This window comes from Vidua chalybeata, chromosome 4 (assembly GCF_026979565.1).
Source record: "Vidua chalybeata isolate OUT-0048 chromosome 4, bVidCha1 merged haplotype, whole genome shotgun sequence".
Taxonomy (NCBI): domain Eukaryota; kingdom Metazoa; phylum Chordata; class Aves; order Passeriformes; family Viduidae; genus Vidua; species Vidua chalybeata.
In genome coordinates this window covers 61,191,029-61,204,362 of record NC_071533.1, presented here as the reverse complement: position 1 = coordinate 61,204,362, position 13,334 = coordinate 61,191,029, and the positions used below count along the sequence as shown (strand labels likewise).

Genomic DNA, 13,334 nt, shown 5'->3' with positions numbered 1-13,334 from the left:
TCACTTGACCAATCACTATTCTGTGATTTGGAACTCATCTACTCTAACAATAAAAACCTTAAGAGAAGACTCCTGGCAGCACTAGACAAGACAAGACTAGAAAGACAATTCAATACTGTAGGACTAATATGATTTTGTTAGTGTTCCAGAGTGAAGCATCACAGAAGCAATCACTTCAAAACCATCAATAGCTAGCAAAATAATGTTCAATATACTCACTCTGCAACACAGGTATTTTTTGCATTGAACAAGTTTCAGAAAAGAAAAGTTATAAATAATTAACCAACAAAAGCACAGTTCAGGCCAACAACTCAATTAAACTCAAAGTTTATTCCAAAATTAATTTTTCTTTCATTAACAGCAGTAGGATATTTTTCAAGATCATCGCTTGTATCTTGAAACAAAACTTCAAAGATTTTACATATTCACCTGAAATACATCAAACATTATTGAACCTGAAAGTATACAAAGAAAGTCCTTATTTCTTTCGGGTGAACAGTTACTATAAAGTCTTCTGAGGTCTCTGTGCTTTTGAAGAATCCTGTAAAACACAAAAGCATTGGTAATTAATTAAAACAGCTTTACTCACATGGACATGTTATTCTATCACATCAGTTTGAACTCATCCCTTCCCTAAAAGCTAGACTTTGAGCAGATTCTCCTCCCTAAAACTCAAAGTAGAATAGAGCCTAAGATGTACCCATTCATAATACTAAAATATACAACAATTTCTCTTCTTTTCATACACTGTCTCATATAGAAAATGTGCAATGCCTCTCCATGCACCTTTTCTTCATCATGAATAAAGAGCAAGCAAGCTCCAAGCTGCAGGTCAAACAGAGCTCTAAACTTTCACCTAGCCCATTCCAAAACCTCTGCTAGCTTTTTACAAGGCACAATATGTATGTAAGTGACAGTAAGGACATTGTACAAGCGACTAACTGGAATGAGAAATAAAATGAGGTCACCCACAGCATTGGATCTGAGTGTCAGCCTTAACTTGAATCATATCCATAGAGTCCTTTAAGCTGATTACAGCAGAGATTGTTACCTGCAGCTGTGTGTTTTTCTGTAGCACAGGCTTAAACCTAGATAAACACAACTCATCAGCATCTGGCAAAATCAATCTGTGTCACAAGTGTGAATTCACAAAGTAGCTGCTTCTATCTGGACAAAGAAAACTCCAGAAAGATTCCAAGATTCTTAACATTTCTAGGCAAAACAAGCTATCAGAAAAACACAACAGTCTGATACTTGCAGGGAATCTTAGCTAAATGTTCCTACCTGCAGGCTGTGACAGGTACCAGGTCTGTCATACAAAACAATAATGCATTTCTAATCTTGAAATTTTAAAAAATATTTTTAAGTAGACTAATCATCAAGCAACAACAATGTGGACACCAACCACTTTATTCCACCTACTTTTGCTTGGATATTGTGCAGTCTTCCATTTCCACCGCTCCAAAGTGTTCACATCCCAGGTGCCTGTGAGGGATCGCTCTTCCACTGCCATCACTGATCCCAATCCCTTTAGCAAAGCCTGTGAGTAAAGAGAACACCAGGAATCAAACGAGGGTTCATAGACAATAGTATCAACTCACCAGCCTAGTACAGAGTAAGACCAAATAGAATTTTCAACTCTAGCTGAATTAACTCTAGTTAATTGGAGCAGAGAGACTTAAAAAATCTGCAAGTTCATGCAGCACAAGGGCAAATACAGATTGATCAGGCTTCAAACTAAGAAGCTGAGCTGAAAACTTTCTCTGTGTTGGAGTACAGAGACTATTAAAAGTTACTGAAACAGTGAATCCTACATATTGTTCCCCATGTTTCTCTCATGACAATCAAAGTAATAAACTGCTGCCATGGAGTATAAAGTAATCTATTTCCATAAGAAAGACCAAATAAACATGAAACTGAAAAAAAAGCTAGTATATGATGGAAGTGACAAAGTTCGAACAACTCACAGAAATAAAGCAACAAAACCGAATCCTACTCTCTGCACTGGTTAAGGTACTGCAGGAAGTGTTACACTACCAACAGCTCAGCAGAACCACATTTAGCAGATTTTCATGCTGTGCCTATGGCAACTTCATCTGAAGTAATGGCTTCTGTGTTGCAAAGCCAAGTAAGAAAAAAAAGGCTCACTTCCCTCTGAGCTAAAGTTCTACCAACATATTTGTATCCATCTTCGTGTACTTTATAATATATGGGACTTGGCATTCCAGAACCATTTCTCTCTGGAATAAAAACACCTTACTTGGTGCTCTGTCTTGAAGGGTTAGATTTACCTTTAGATCTACCATCACAGGCTGAGACAGCACAGGATCCTCTCCAACTTCATACAAGTGTCTAATTCTTAGAAGGACACGACTGAAATCTGCATCACCTTGCTTCTGTTCACCTTCAAAAGAAATCAAAATGCATATATTTTCTTACTTTAAAATTAAACTCAATCTTTAAACTTTTTTTTAAACTTTAAACTCTCATCATTTGAACTTAGTTCTTATTTTTTGAAGTTAGTAAGAGGACTAATATCAGGAAATACCCAGCTCCCACTTCGACAGGAATATCATTAACAGGCATGACGAACAGGAGACATATTTTACTACTTGAGCAGAGAAATAATACAGCACAATTAACTTCCTTGGCTGAGGAATTTAACACTTTGAATAAATAAAAATACTAGCCACAGAAGAGAGAAAAAAAAAGAAAATCAGCTTATTTAAGTGTAAGATCCAGCCACCTTTTGGAAGGCACCTACCCATGTAGATGCTGCGGACCTGCTCTGTATGATTAGAGCTGTATCTCCACCCTGGAATGCTCAGAGTCTGGAGATGAAGATTAGGTGGCACAGTTACAGGCAAATCATGGACTGAATTCTGCTGAAGTTGTCTGGGTAGCTTTGGTTTATCTCCTCCATGCAAAATAAAACAAAACAAACATTAAACATCCATCACACGCACAAGCTTGGCTAAGGGACTGTGGAAGGGTAAAGGGCTCTTTGCTTATTCTGCCAAGGCAGAGGCAAAGTAAATTATATCCTTTCTCCTCCAGGGCCTTCCAAGATACTAAGCAGAAAGCAGCATGATTTTAGCTGCTAGAAAAGTGTATCAGAGCTTTCCATAAAACAAATTTCACTTCAGTTTGAAATTGCTATTTCACTACCAGGCTTCAGTTTTAGTTGATAAGGCGAACAAATATTTTTAAAAGAATAACTCAAAAATGGTCATTAAGGATTCAGCATCCAGGAAGCTGATATATGGTGCACTACCTACCTACTAATTCCTTGTGTGAACATTTTGTTCTCATTAGATGCTTTAAAATTTATTTTCCTCTGCAAGTAGAGATAATTATATAACAAGAGAAACATTTCATATACTTGGACAACATCCATGTTTGAAATTAATGCAAAGTAATTAGCAGGCTCTAAATCTGTCTCCTAATTCACTATATGCTAACTTTGCCTCACGGGAGGCTTGAAGTCTGCATTTAAAAACTCAACAGCATAAATCAAAGCAACAAAAACAAGCCATTCATATGCTAAAGGTAGCATAGGAAACTGAATGATTACCTGATAGTGCTCCAAACATTACTACTGGCCTATGCTCTAAAGCCAGTCCACTTGTCCGATACAAAGTATTGGTGACAGCCTTGGTTCCTAAAATAAGCCAAATAACAGGGCGAACCACTGAAGAGTCATTCAAAGTGAGATTGTTACTCAGGTCCCACTGAAGGTTGTTCCATAGTCTCCTGTGTAGCATCACCTGTATTGGGAAGGTAAATGTCACAACAGGAATCAGCCATCAGGCTTTACTTACATTATCAGCAGCCATGAAATTATGCCCACCTAGAAAAAGAAATAAAAATTTATACTTTACCTCAACTTGTCCATTCCCTTGACTTGATACACCGTGAGCTCTTTCTGCAAGCAGCATCAGCCTTGTGGTATCATCTTCAATGTAGGCAGTCTGGACCATAGGGTAATAGTTCTGTAAACACACAGCAAACCATGCAGAGATAATATTAACACAGGAAACAGAAACAGAGAACAAAGATAAGACACAACTGACTTTGGATTACACACTTGTGCCTACCCGAGCCACTGTGTTATTCACATACGCCTTAAATGGTCTTTTCTGCATCTGATACCCGTTGTTGTCAGTGTAGAGAAGTTGTCTGGTGTTCAAATTCGTGCTTGTTCTTAGAACAGCTTCACGATTTAATTCCAAAGGCCCAACACTGTATTCTTGCTCTATCCTACGGCAAAGCAGCTTCCCATCGTAGCCTTCTGGTACTGAGTATAGCCTGGTGTACACTGCATATATATAGTCCTGAGAAGTAACATTGCTATAAAAATGAGAGGAAGGATGCAGAGTTTATAAGGTGGAGCACTTGACTGGTTATAATAAAACTTGCAAGGCACTCATGATGTCATCCTACACAGACAACTTTCTTGCACATTTTCTATTTATTTCATGTACAATTATTTTTAATTTCAATTTAACTTTCAAATATATATATATTCGACCAGAGTAAGTGATATCTTTCACATGACAAGTGTCAGAAGGATTCCTTATTTGATTACAAAGCCTCTGTTTTTCTCAAAATTAACAACAAATTTAAAAGTTATTATGACTGTCTAAGCAATATATTTACATTGTACAGAATACATGCATTTTTAATCTGCGTTACATCAACTTTGATGCAGGAATTCCACACTACTTTCCAAAGGTCCTTTTCAAATACAGTCCTTGAGCAATGCCATGTAAAGCAAAAGACTTCAACCAAACAACCAGATTTAAAAGGAGGTGAAGGGTTTATAGACTGATATAATTTTACCACAGAGAATAATTAGTCCATCAGGAGTCAGAGTGACCTTATAAAGGATTATTTTCTCCTTTCTCTAATTTGTTTTCAAGATAGATATTCACATATCTATGTGAATACTCATATTCACATATGAAAATGTATCATCACATCCAATTTCCATCCATGTAAGATATTAGCTGCAATATTCATTGAGTTGTACAGGACCAGTTTCTCAACAGAAGTTGTAGTAAAAAATGTATCACAGAGGATGACCCTAAACAATCTCCACAGCCCTCCTCCCTCCTGCAGCAATATGTGCTTCAGAAGTGGGCCCATGTGAACCTCATGAAGTTCAACATGACCAAGTGCAAGGTCCTGCACCTGTGTCAGGGCAATCCCAAGCACAAACAGGCTGGGCAGAGAAGGGCTGGAGAGCAGTCCTGAGGAGAAGGAACTGGGGGTGTTGGTTAATAAGAAACTCAACATGAGCTGGCAAGTGTGTGCTCACAGCCCAGTAACCCAAACTTGTCCTGGGCTGCTTCCAAAGCAGCACAGCCAGCAGGTCAAGGGGGGACATTCTGCCCCTCTGCTTCCCCTTCATGCGATCCCACCCACAGAACTGCATCCAGCTCTGGGCCCCTCAACGTGGCACCAGCTGGAATGAGTCCAGAGGAGGGCTACAAAGGTGATCAGAGGGCTGGAGCCTCTCTCCTATGAAGACAGTTTAAGATTGCTCAGCCTGGAGAAGAGAAGGCTCTGGAGAGACCTTAGGGCAGTCTTCCAGTACCTGAATGGGACCTACAAGGGAGCTGAAGAGGTACTTTTGACAGGGGCATGTAGTGATAGGACAAGGGGAAATGGCTTTAAGCTTATAAAGAGTAGGTTTAGATAAGATGTTAGGAAGAAATTCCTTGCTCTGAGGGAAGCAAGACACTGTTGCAGAGAAACTGTGGATGCTCCATCCCTGGAGGCTCTGGCTCTGGCCCTGAAGGATGGATGGGACTTTGAGCAACCTGGTCTAGTGGAAGGTGTCCCTGCAGGGGGTTTGGAACTGGCTCTTTACAGTCCTTCTAACACCAACAATTCTATGATTTACAAGAGGTGCTTCCTCAGCAGTACATTTAGCAGATGTAAGATAGTTCTTTTGTCTAAATCCTAAACAGCACAAATACACAGAGCTCACCGTTTAGGAGCAACTGTACAGAAGTAACCTAATACATATCCAAACATTCCAGTGAAGCTGTAATGGTGCTGTACCTGTAGAAATACTGCCGTATCTCTGTCATCAAGTTTCCAGACATCACTTCCAACCCCACTGCTTTTGATACTGGAACAGCTGAAGCATTTGGAGCAAATAAGTAGTTATCTGAAATAGGTCCTTTCTTTGTGTCTCCATTTACATGGTACTCAAGGAACTCCTGGGTGAACTGGACAGTCTGGTTAGTTTCCCTGAGAATCCACACAAGAGTAAAAATTATATAACTTACAAACACATTTTGTACATGATAAATGCAAAGCTGAACAGCAACAGGAATGAGGCTGGAAATGTAAGGATAAAAAACTGTTTCTTCACAATGGATTTATTTTGTGAGACTGAGTAAATGAGGACAGCAAAGAATTAAAGTGCTTCCCATTAAGATATATGTCAGTTTGTAAGCAAATGGGATTTCTATGTAATTTTCTATTTTTGTAGAAGAGAAACATCTTAAGATTAAACATCATCTATATTACCTCATTGTTTTGATGCCAGAGTTGCTACAGGATTAAAACTACCCATTTCACAAGAATGAGGTACACTGCACTGCTCCTATGAATAATTAGGTTCACTGAACTTTGTAGCTCAGTAAAATCAGCATGATGCAAGTTTCCATGTCTAACACTGGTAACAACACAATCAACAGGATAGCAACATTTACAATCACTCACTACCTACTGTAAGTCCTCCTCTCTCCACTGAAGCTTACAGTTTAGCTATTCATAACTTATTATCACAATTTTTAGAAAGTCATATTGAAAGCAATTTAAGATGCTGCTCTCTGCTACCTGCTCTGCCTTTGGCAACTTGCTGTGAAAACAGGAAAAAATCACTTCATCGAGCATATAAATTTATACTGCTAAACATTTTATCTTGTGTTAATACAGCTCCTCCCAATTTGTAATAACTGAGGAGACCATCCAAGTGTTTTCTACTACTTCTCTTATAAGGCACTTTTAGTGCAGGGGCAGGATCTAGAAGTTCTAACTGTTGCAGTTGAACATAAAAGGCTTCCTAATTGAAGATCCCAATTTTTTTCAACCTTTCCTCCCATTCTGACCTGTGAGGCCTCATTCTTTCCCATTATCCCGCTGCAAACTTTCTGAAACTCAAGCATTTTGAGCTTGTCTGAAGGCTTGTGAAGAAAGTGAGTATCTCATTTCCCCTACATGCTGAATTCCAGCTCTTGCTGCCTGCCAGAACAGGATGGACAAAACTGGAATCTGAATTTAGATTTTTGCTCTTCCACACTGTATTTCTCATAGACCTGGAGGCAGTTATGATCTGGAGGCACTCTGAGAAAGTACTTACTCCAGGGCTCTTAGTTAAGGTCCAGCTATACTTCTAAAGCTGATTTTAACGATATTGGACAACAAGATCTTGCTCTAGGAGGCAGAATTATGAACAAAACTGCAAAGGTGAAAGAGATCTAGCCATCACCATGCCAGTGTCAAAGGGGTCAAATATTCCATCAATATGTAATACATGACAATCTGAACCTGAGCAGGCAAAACGCAGCACACTGCACTGCAGCTGAAGAAATTGGGCCAATTTGCATCAGCTGAGAAAGACCACCTGAAAACCTCAAATTTCACCTAAATCTTGATAATTCTTCCATTTTTTTTCTACCTGATTAAATGGAAATTCCTTAGTTAAAAGTTTCCTTTCAAACCGTTTTGTAGCTTTCTACCACAGAAAGAGTGATATGGGACTTGCAAAACACTACTTAGTATAAGTAAGCTCTTACTTTATCACTTAAGGCTCATTGTGCAGCCATAGTGTATGTGCTTCTTAGTAATTTTAAATAAAAATGCACATTCATAATCCTCTTTTGTTCTAACGTACACTGAAACTCTGCTGGTATACTGGTTGTTACTGTGATATGTCATCTCAGACCAACTGCAAAGTTGAACAGGGCAACACAGAATTAGTATTGAATCATGCCTGTGTTGAAGTGTCCTGTAAAAGGGGGCATGTGAAGTAGGGATAAAAAAGAATTTTAAAGACCATAAAGAACATTTTGTTGAGTCTTGGAATTAAGACACATAGTACAAATCCTTAGACTTATTTTTATGAAGTGTTTTAAAAAATCTGAAATGTTATTGAAACAAGCAGGCAATCTCACCTGTCTGTAATGCTGTGCATCAGGTTTGTGTTTTGGTCAAACACAATCTGGTAGCAGCTGTTAACCACAGGAAACAACTGTTGGCTTTGCTGCCCTGCACGAGTCAAGTCTCTCCGCTTGTACTTGATTGAGCTCCCAATAAAGGCAGACTGTTTACCATCCAAGGGTTTAATACTGTATTTTCTGTAGCTCAGACCACTTATTGCAACTAGAATATACAGATCATAGGTAGATGGGGATTCCACGGAGCTTTGAACCTGTACATTAGCATACACAAAAATGCTTCATTACCAAAAATTAATTAGCAAGGCAATTACCTTCATGTGTTGTAAGCCCTAAATTATAAAAATTAGCTTCTACTTTAATAAGATTTTAAACATGCCCTTTTTATAATTCTAAATTATAATGTAGATCCATGCTGCTTTTAATTGGGAGCCTGGTAAACTTGGATTAAGCTGAGCCTTTCTAGTGAAGCATGACCATGTGCCAACCCAAAGAGACTGATGGTTTCCAGATAAAGGCAGTATGGTCTTATGCCATCACATGTACAGGAACAAGGGATAGCTGCTGTGCCTCACCACCTGACTACAATGTGCCTTCATGCACGGTCACAGTCGTAAGCCACAGGTCACAGAAACCGTGCAGCTGGCAGAATTTGCCATCTCAGGGACAGAGGGGAGCATCTGGAATTGTGTCAGGCCTCTTCAGGCCTTATGTGTAGGAAGTATTCCTGGAGATTTATCAAGCCACTGATGATGGTACATTCTGTACAGCAGATGCTCCTGAGAAAGGCCAGTGCTAGCTCTCACTTGAGGCCACTTTCTTCCCTCCCATGGAACAGCTGGCTTTGTCTTGGAGCTTGGCTATGACAGAATGAACCATCAAATGGCAGCTGACTGACACCAGTTTCTAAGACCTACATTTCTTAATTCTCTTCTTCTCCCTCCCCAAGGCAATCTGTCAATTGTACAAACAGGGCTGTCAATTGTAAGGCAGTGCTTCAACATAAAAGGATTTATTTGAAACACTGTTTTTTACAGAAAGAAAAATAAGGTAAGAAGCACCAGGTCACAGACAGCAGACATGCAAAGGACAAACCAAACACACTACAAGAGCAGCAAGTCCTTTTGGAGAGTAAAAAAAGTCTCTCTGTTGAGACAACAGGCAAGTAAAAACAACCATTGAAGGACAAGTGGGAAAATCCCACTTCAACAGGAGGTAGAATCTAGTTAATGAAAACTGACATGTGAGAAAAGTAACAGAAAGAAACAAAGTTGAAGTACCTGTGCTGGCACAGAATATCCCAGTTCATCATATACACTCATTGCCTCACTGCTGACAGAAACTGTGACAAAGGTAGTGATGTTCCATGCCAGTGGGTTATAGACAACGACATACAGGTCAACGTCTGTAGCACCTTTGTGCAAACAAACAAAATTTGCAGTCACTACATTATGTATTTTTTAAATGTGGTATTAAAATAAATTTAAGAAATCTGTCTAAGTACAACTATCTTACAAAATTTTAACATAAAACCCTGCAGTAAAACTTCATTATAGAAAAAATGAAAACATTTTATAGTCCTTCAGTAAAACCTCTTCTGCTTTATTCTTCTATTCTCAGCCCAATCAAAAAAGACCATGTATTCAGAAAATGACACCTGAGTTGAATGTAAATGCATCTAGTGAAGATAAGCTGCTTACAACCCATTGTTATGCAGTATTAACTTTATCAGAGTTATACAGAAGATCAAATGAGAAGCCTAATTTAAAAACAGCCCTGTAAAAATCCAAATTGGTCTGTTGCACAGCCCATGACACTGCTTACATCTGACAGTTTAAAAAGTTTCCGAAGTCAAGATAAAAGGGAGTGTAAAGTCTTTAGAACAGACTTCTTAAAAATACTTTTACATTTTTTATACAAGCGGGCAGTACGTTATAGCAAGAACATTTCTTGACTCTGACTGTGCTCCTTATCATGTAATGCTCTGCTCCAGAGTAAAGTTACTTTAGTGACTACTCTGACCAGCACCTCTTCCTCCCCTTGTTTTATATTTGAAGTCTGAATCTGAGAGCCAGGTCTAATATATGCACTGAGGTAGAGTTCTGTCTAACATCGGCTGAGAAATCCTGGGTCTTTTAAGGCAAACATGATTTTCTAGCCATGGTTCACAGAACTTAGATGTACATAATATGCTGTTTTGGAGGAAAACACGATAGCTTCCATGAGGTAGCTTGAAAATTGGAAAAGCTGTGCAAAAGGTACCTGGTTTTCCTGAGCCTTTAGTGTAAACAGAAGAATAGACCTCTCCATCTTTCTTTGCATTGTTGATATCAAATATTATGGAAGCCATTAGCTTTTTTACGTTGAACATTCCATACATCAAGTTATTCATGTACATGTCCTTCACCTTGGGAGACTCTGTGCCTGTTATACCATCGTGGTGCTGGACCTTGTATTTAGAAGTAATTTGAAAAGTCAACTAAACTTCTGACACACAACTTAAAACAATAAGGGATGACAGCTATATTCAGAGGGAAAAACCAAACAAGTTACCAAATCCAAGAATGCAGCAAATATACTGTAACAAGACAGATTTTTCATTTCATACTCAGATCTGGTCATTACCTTAGCAGACAAAATAATTATTGACAGCAAAAACACTGAGGACTGCAAATGGTTAATGATACAAGGTTAATCACTTAGCTGCTGAACTTTGAAGAAACAAATCTGTCCTTCCTGCTCTAACTAGCAGAAGTAGAGATTATCAGTAGTTTTCAATTAGTTCAATTTTTCTTTGGTTTTTATTTACTTTTAAGAACAATTTCATAAATAACAAAACTAATACTAAGAAAAGGAATTTCATATGCGAAGTTTGAAACCACATACTCTCACTGGTTGAAGAAAACATTTGCCAGTAACCATGATGCATGGTTAAGGGGCTGAAGTCATGTTTCAAGGCAGTTTTTTGAAAAATTGCTTTATTTTTACTTATGACTTGCAAAAGGGGGAAAATAATTTCCAAAAATATAAAAGCAACTTTGACACAGTCCAGGTGAAATGCTTATGCAAACTTTTCATTTGGAAAATAAACATTTTCATTCAAAGTAGAAAATAAATCAATCTTTACCTCTGAAACTGCCCATCTAAGACTCTGAAGTTGCTTTAAGGCTTTACATTTGCAAATAGAACCTTCTGGGTGTTTCCAGACATACTGTGTGAAAAAGGACTCTCCAGCATAAAGCAGTGAACTTGCTCTCCTTGCAATTCCTTTTAATGTGCTTCGAGAAGTATAAAACCCAGTCCATGCTTGGAATGGTTCTGTTTAGAGTGGAACAGATCCAATACACATCAAAATATCACTTCATTTATTCTTCTTCTTCTACTACTACTACTGTTCAGCTTCTTACATGAATCCTACTGGGGATTTACACAGCAGCCATCAAGTAGAAAGGTCATAAAGCCTACAAAGAAACTCAGCCAGGAACATGCACAGAACTATCATCTCTCCTACAGGCCTAGTAACATGCAAATTTGATACAAAGCCAGTACCAACCAAGTTAACCTGTGTTTATGGAAATTTCTTCCTTTTGGATCTGCACAAAAGAATTTTCAAAGTTTCACTGAACCACATATTATAATTAGTTGTTAATAAAATACATGATAATCTTTGGTAATTGCTTGATACACATACCCTAAATTTCAACCTTTCAGTCAAAGGGATTTACCTTACATTTAATTTCTTCAAACTGGAGTAGAAATAGTCATGTGATGACTTCAAACTACTGCATCACCTCAAACTACATCAAGAGATGCCCTCAAGTGGTTACTAGAAAGTATTTCAACATTCTGTTTGTATTAACGTTTCAGTAGCCCACAGAATGAACTAGGAAAACAATTTGTTTTTAAAACCTTCAAAACTCTCCTTACGGGTGGGAGTGCGTGTTTGTTTGGGGGCAATTTCTTTTAAAATACATTAGTGATAAATCAGTTTTCCAAAAAGATGTTGCAGAAAGTGTTTTCCAAAGAGCATACATGCAAATGAAATAATCTGCTATCAGCCCAAGATCAAAGGCAACAACTAGAAAATAGGATCTTTTGCTCAAAAACCTCCAGGACAAATTATTTTTGGACTGAAAGGTGCTAGAAGTTTCAACAGAATCAATTAAATTTTAGCTTTAAACGTTACAACACACATACATATCAGCACAGCACAATGAATGCAGAGTAGAAGGAAATACTTATCTGGGACTTAAAACTTGAGTTTCCATGTATCATAAGTGACACTGAGCCCAATAAGTGACTCACAAAAAAGGGCATAGCAAGAATAAGAGAGGATTAATCATCAAGAAGCTAAACAGCATGTGGGAGAAAGTGCACTCAAATCTATACTGCAATTGCAAGGCAAGAAAGTCATTTGGGGAAAAAACTACATCTCTGTGTGGGCACCCACCTGGAACACTGAAGGTGCTGCTATTATGCAAGCTAATAGCAATTGAATTCTGCAGGTAAATTATGCCAAAAGATAAAGGAAAGAGCCCAGATGTAAAAGGATATTAATGGTTAGAACTGGCAATGCTTTTATCAGTAAGTTGTTAGATATGATCCCTAGAGGGAGGTGAGGGAGACAGGGATCAGTCCATGCCATGATTCACAGGAAGCAATGGTTATTTTTATTCAATGAAAAGTTAATAGACACATTACAGAACAGTCTGAAATATATGTACACAGCCAAAAAATGTGATGAAGCAGCGGTAGCTACAATTATACAGAAAGGTGTTTTAATGAAATCAATGGTATTTTAATAATAAACCAGGCAATAAAATAAATTAATGAGTTTAGAAATTGAGAAATTGGCTGTGTCTTCTCTCTGCATACTTTGATAGAAGGTATAAAAGGGTAAATTTATTGTGGAAAAGAATTAAAGGGATGGCATGAATTTTTTTTGTATTTTTCTAGTACTTTTCAGCTCTGCTTGAAAAGCTAAGTCAGTGCAGCATGTAAGATGCAAGTAAGCAACAAAGAGCAGCAAAGAACTTTTGTAACACTGTGTTACAAAATTTCAGAAATACTGACTGTATTTTTACTTGTTTATACTTCAGTTGTAAGAGAATTCTTTCCCACCCCAGAATTTCAAAGTGT

General features: G+C 38.0%; 1 protein-coding gene across 2 annotated transcripts in view; it reads right to left on the bottom strand.

The window, feature by feature from the left end:
• Nucleotides 1–311: 311 nt before the first annotated feature.
• Nucleotides 312–13,334, bottom strand: part of MAN2B2 (mannosidase alpha class 2B member 2) — a 36,236-nt gene continuing 23,213 nt past the window's right edge. Inside the window, exons 8-19 of one of the 2 annotated variants that reach the window (XM_053940539.1) lie at nucleotides 11,323–11,513; nucleotides 10,458–10,644; nucleotides 9,476–9,609; nucleotides 8,193–8,449; nucleotides 6,070–6,261; nucleotides 4,098–4,350; nucleotides 3,882–3,992; nucleotides 3,575–3,767; nucleotides 2,765–2,917; nucleotides 2,292–2,404; nucleotides 1,423–1,540; nucleotides 312–541 (exon numbers count right to left, since the gene is read on the bottom strand). In XM_053940539.1, the coding sequence (XP_053796514.1) occupies nucleotides 447–541; nucleotides 1,423–1,540; nucleotides 2,292–2,404; nucleotides 2,765–2,917; nucleotides 3,575–3,767; nucleotides 3,882–3,992; nucleotides 4,098–4,350; nucleotides 6,070–6,261; nucleotides 8,193–8,449; nucleotides 9,476–9,609; nucleotides 10,458–10,644; nucleotides 11,323–11,513 (1,997 nt within the window). In that variant the 3' untranslated portion in view covers nucleotides 312–446. The remainder of the gene's footprint in view (nucleotides 542–1,422; nucleotides 1,541–2,291; nucleotides 2,405–2,764; nucleotides 2,918–3,574; nucleotides 3,768–3,881; nucleotides 3,993–4,097; nucleotides 4,351–6,069; nucleotides 6,262–8,192; nucleotides 8,450–9,475; nucleotides 9,610–10,457; nucleotides 10,645–11,322; nucleotides 11,514–13,334) is intronic. The other variant, XM_053940540.1, reaches the window with a different exon arrangement.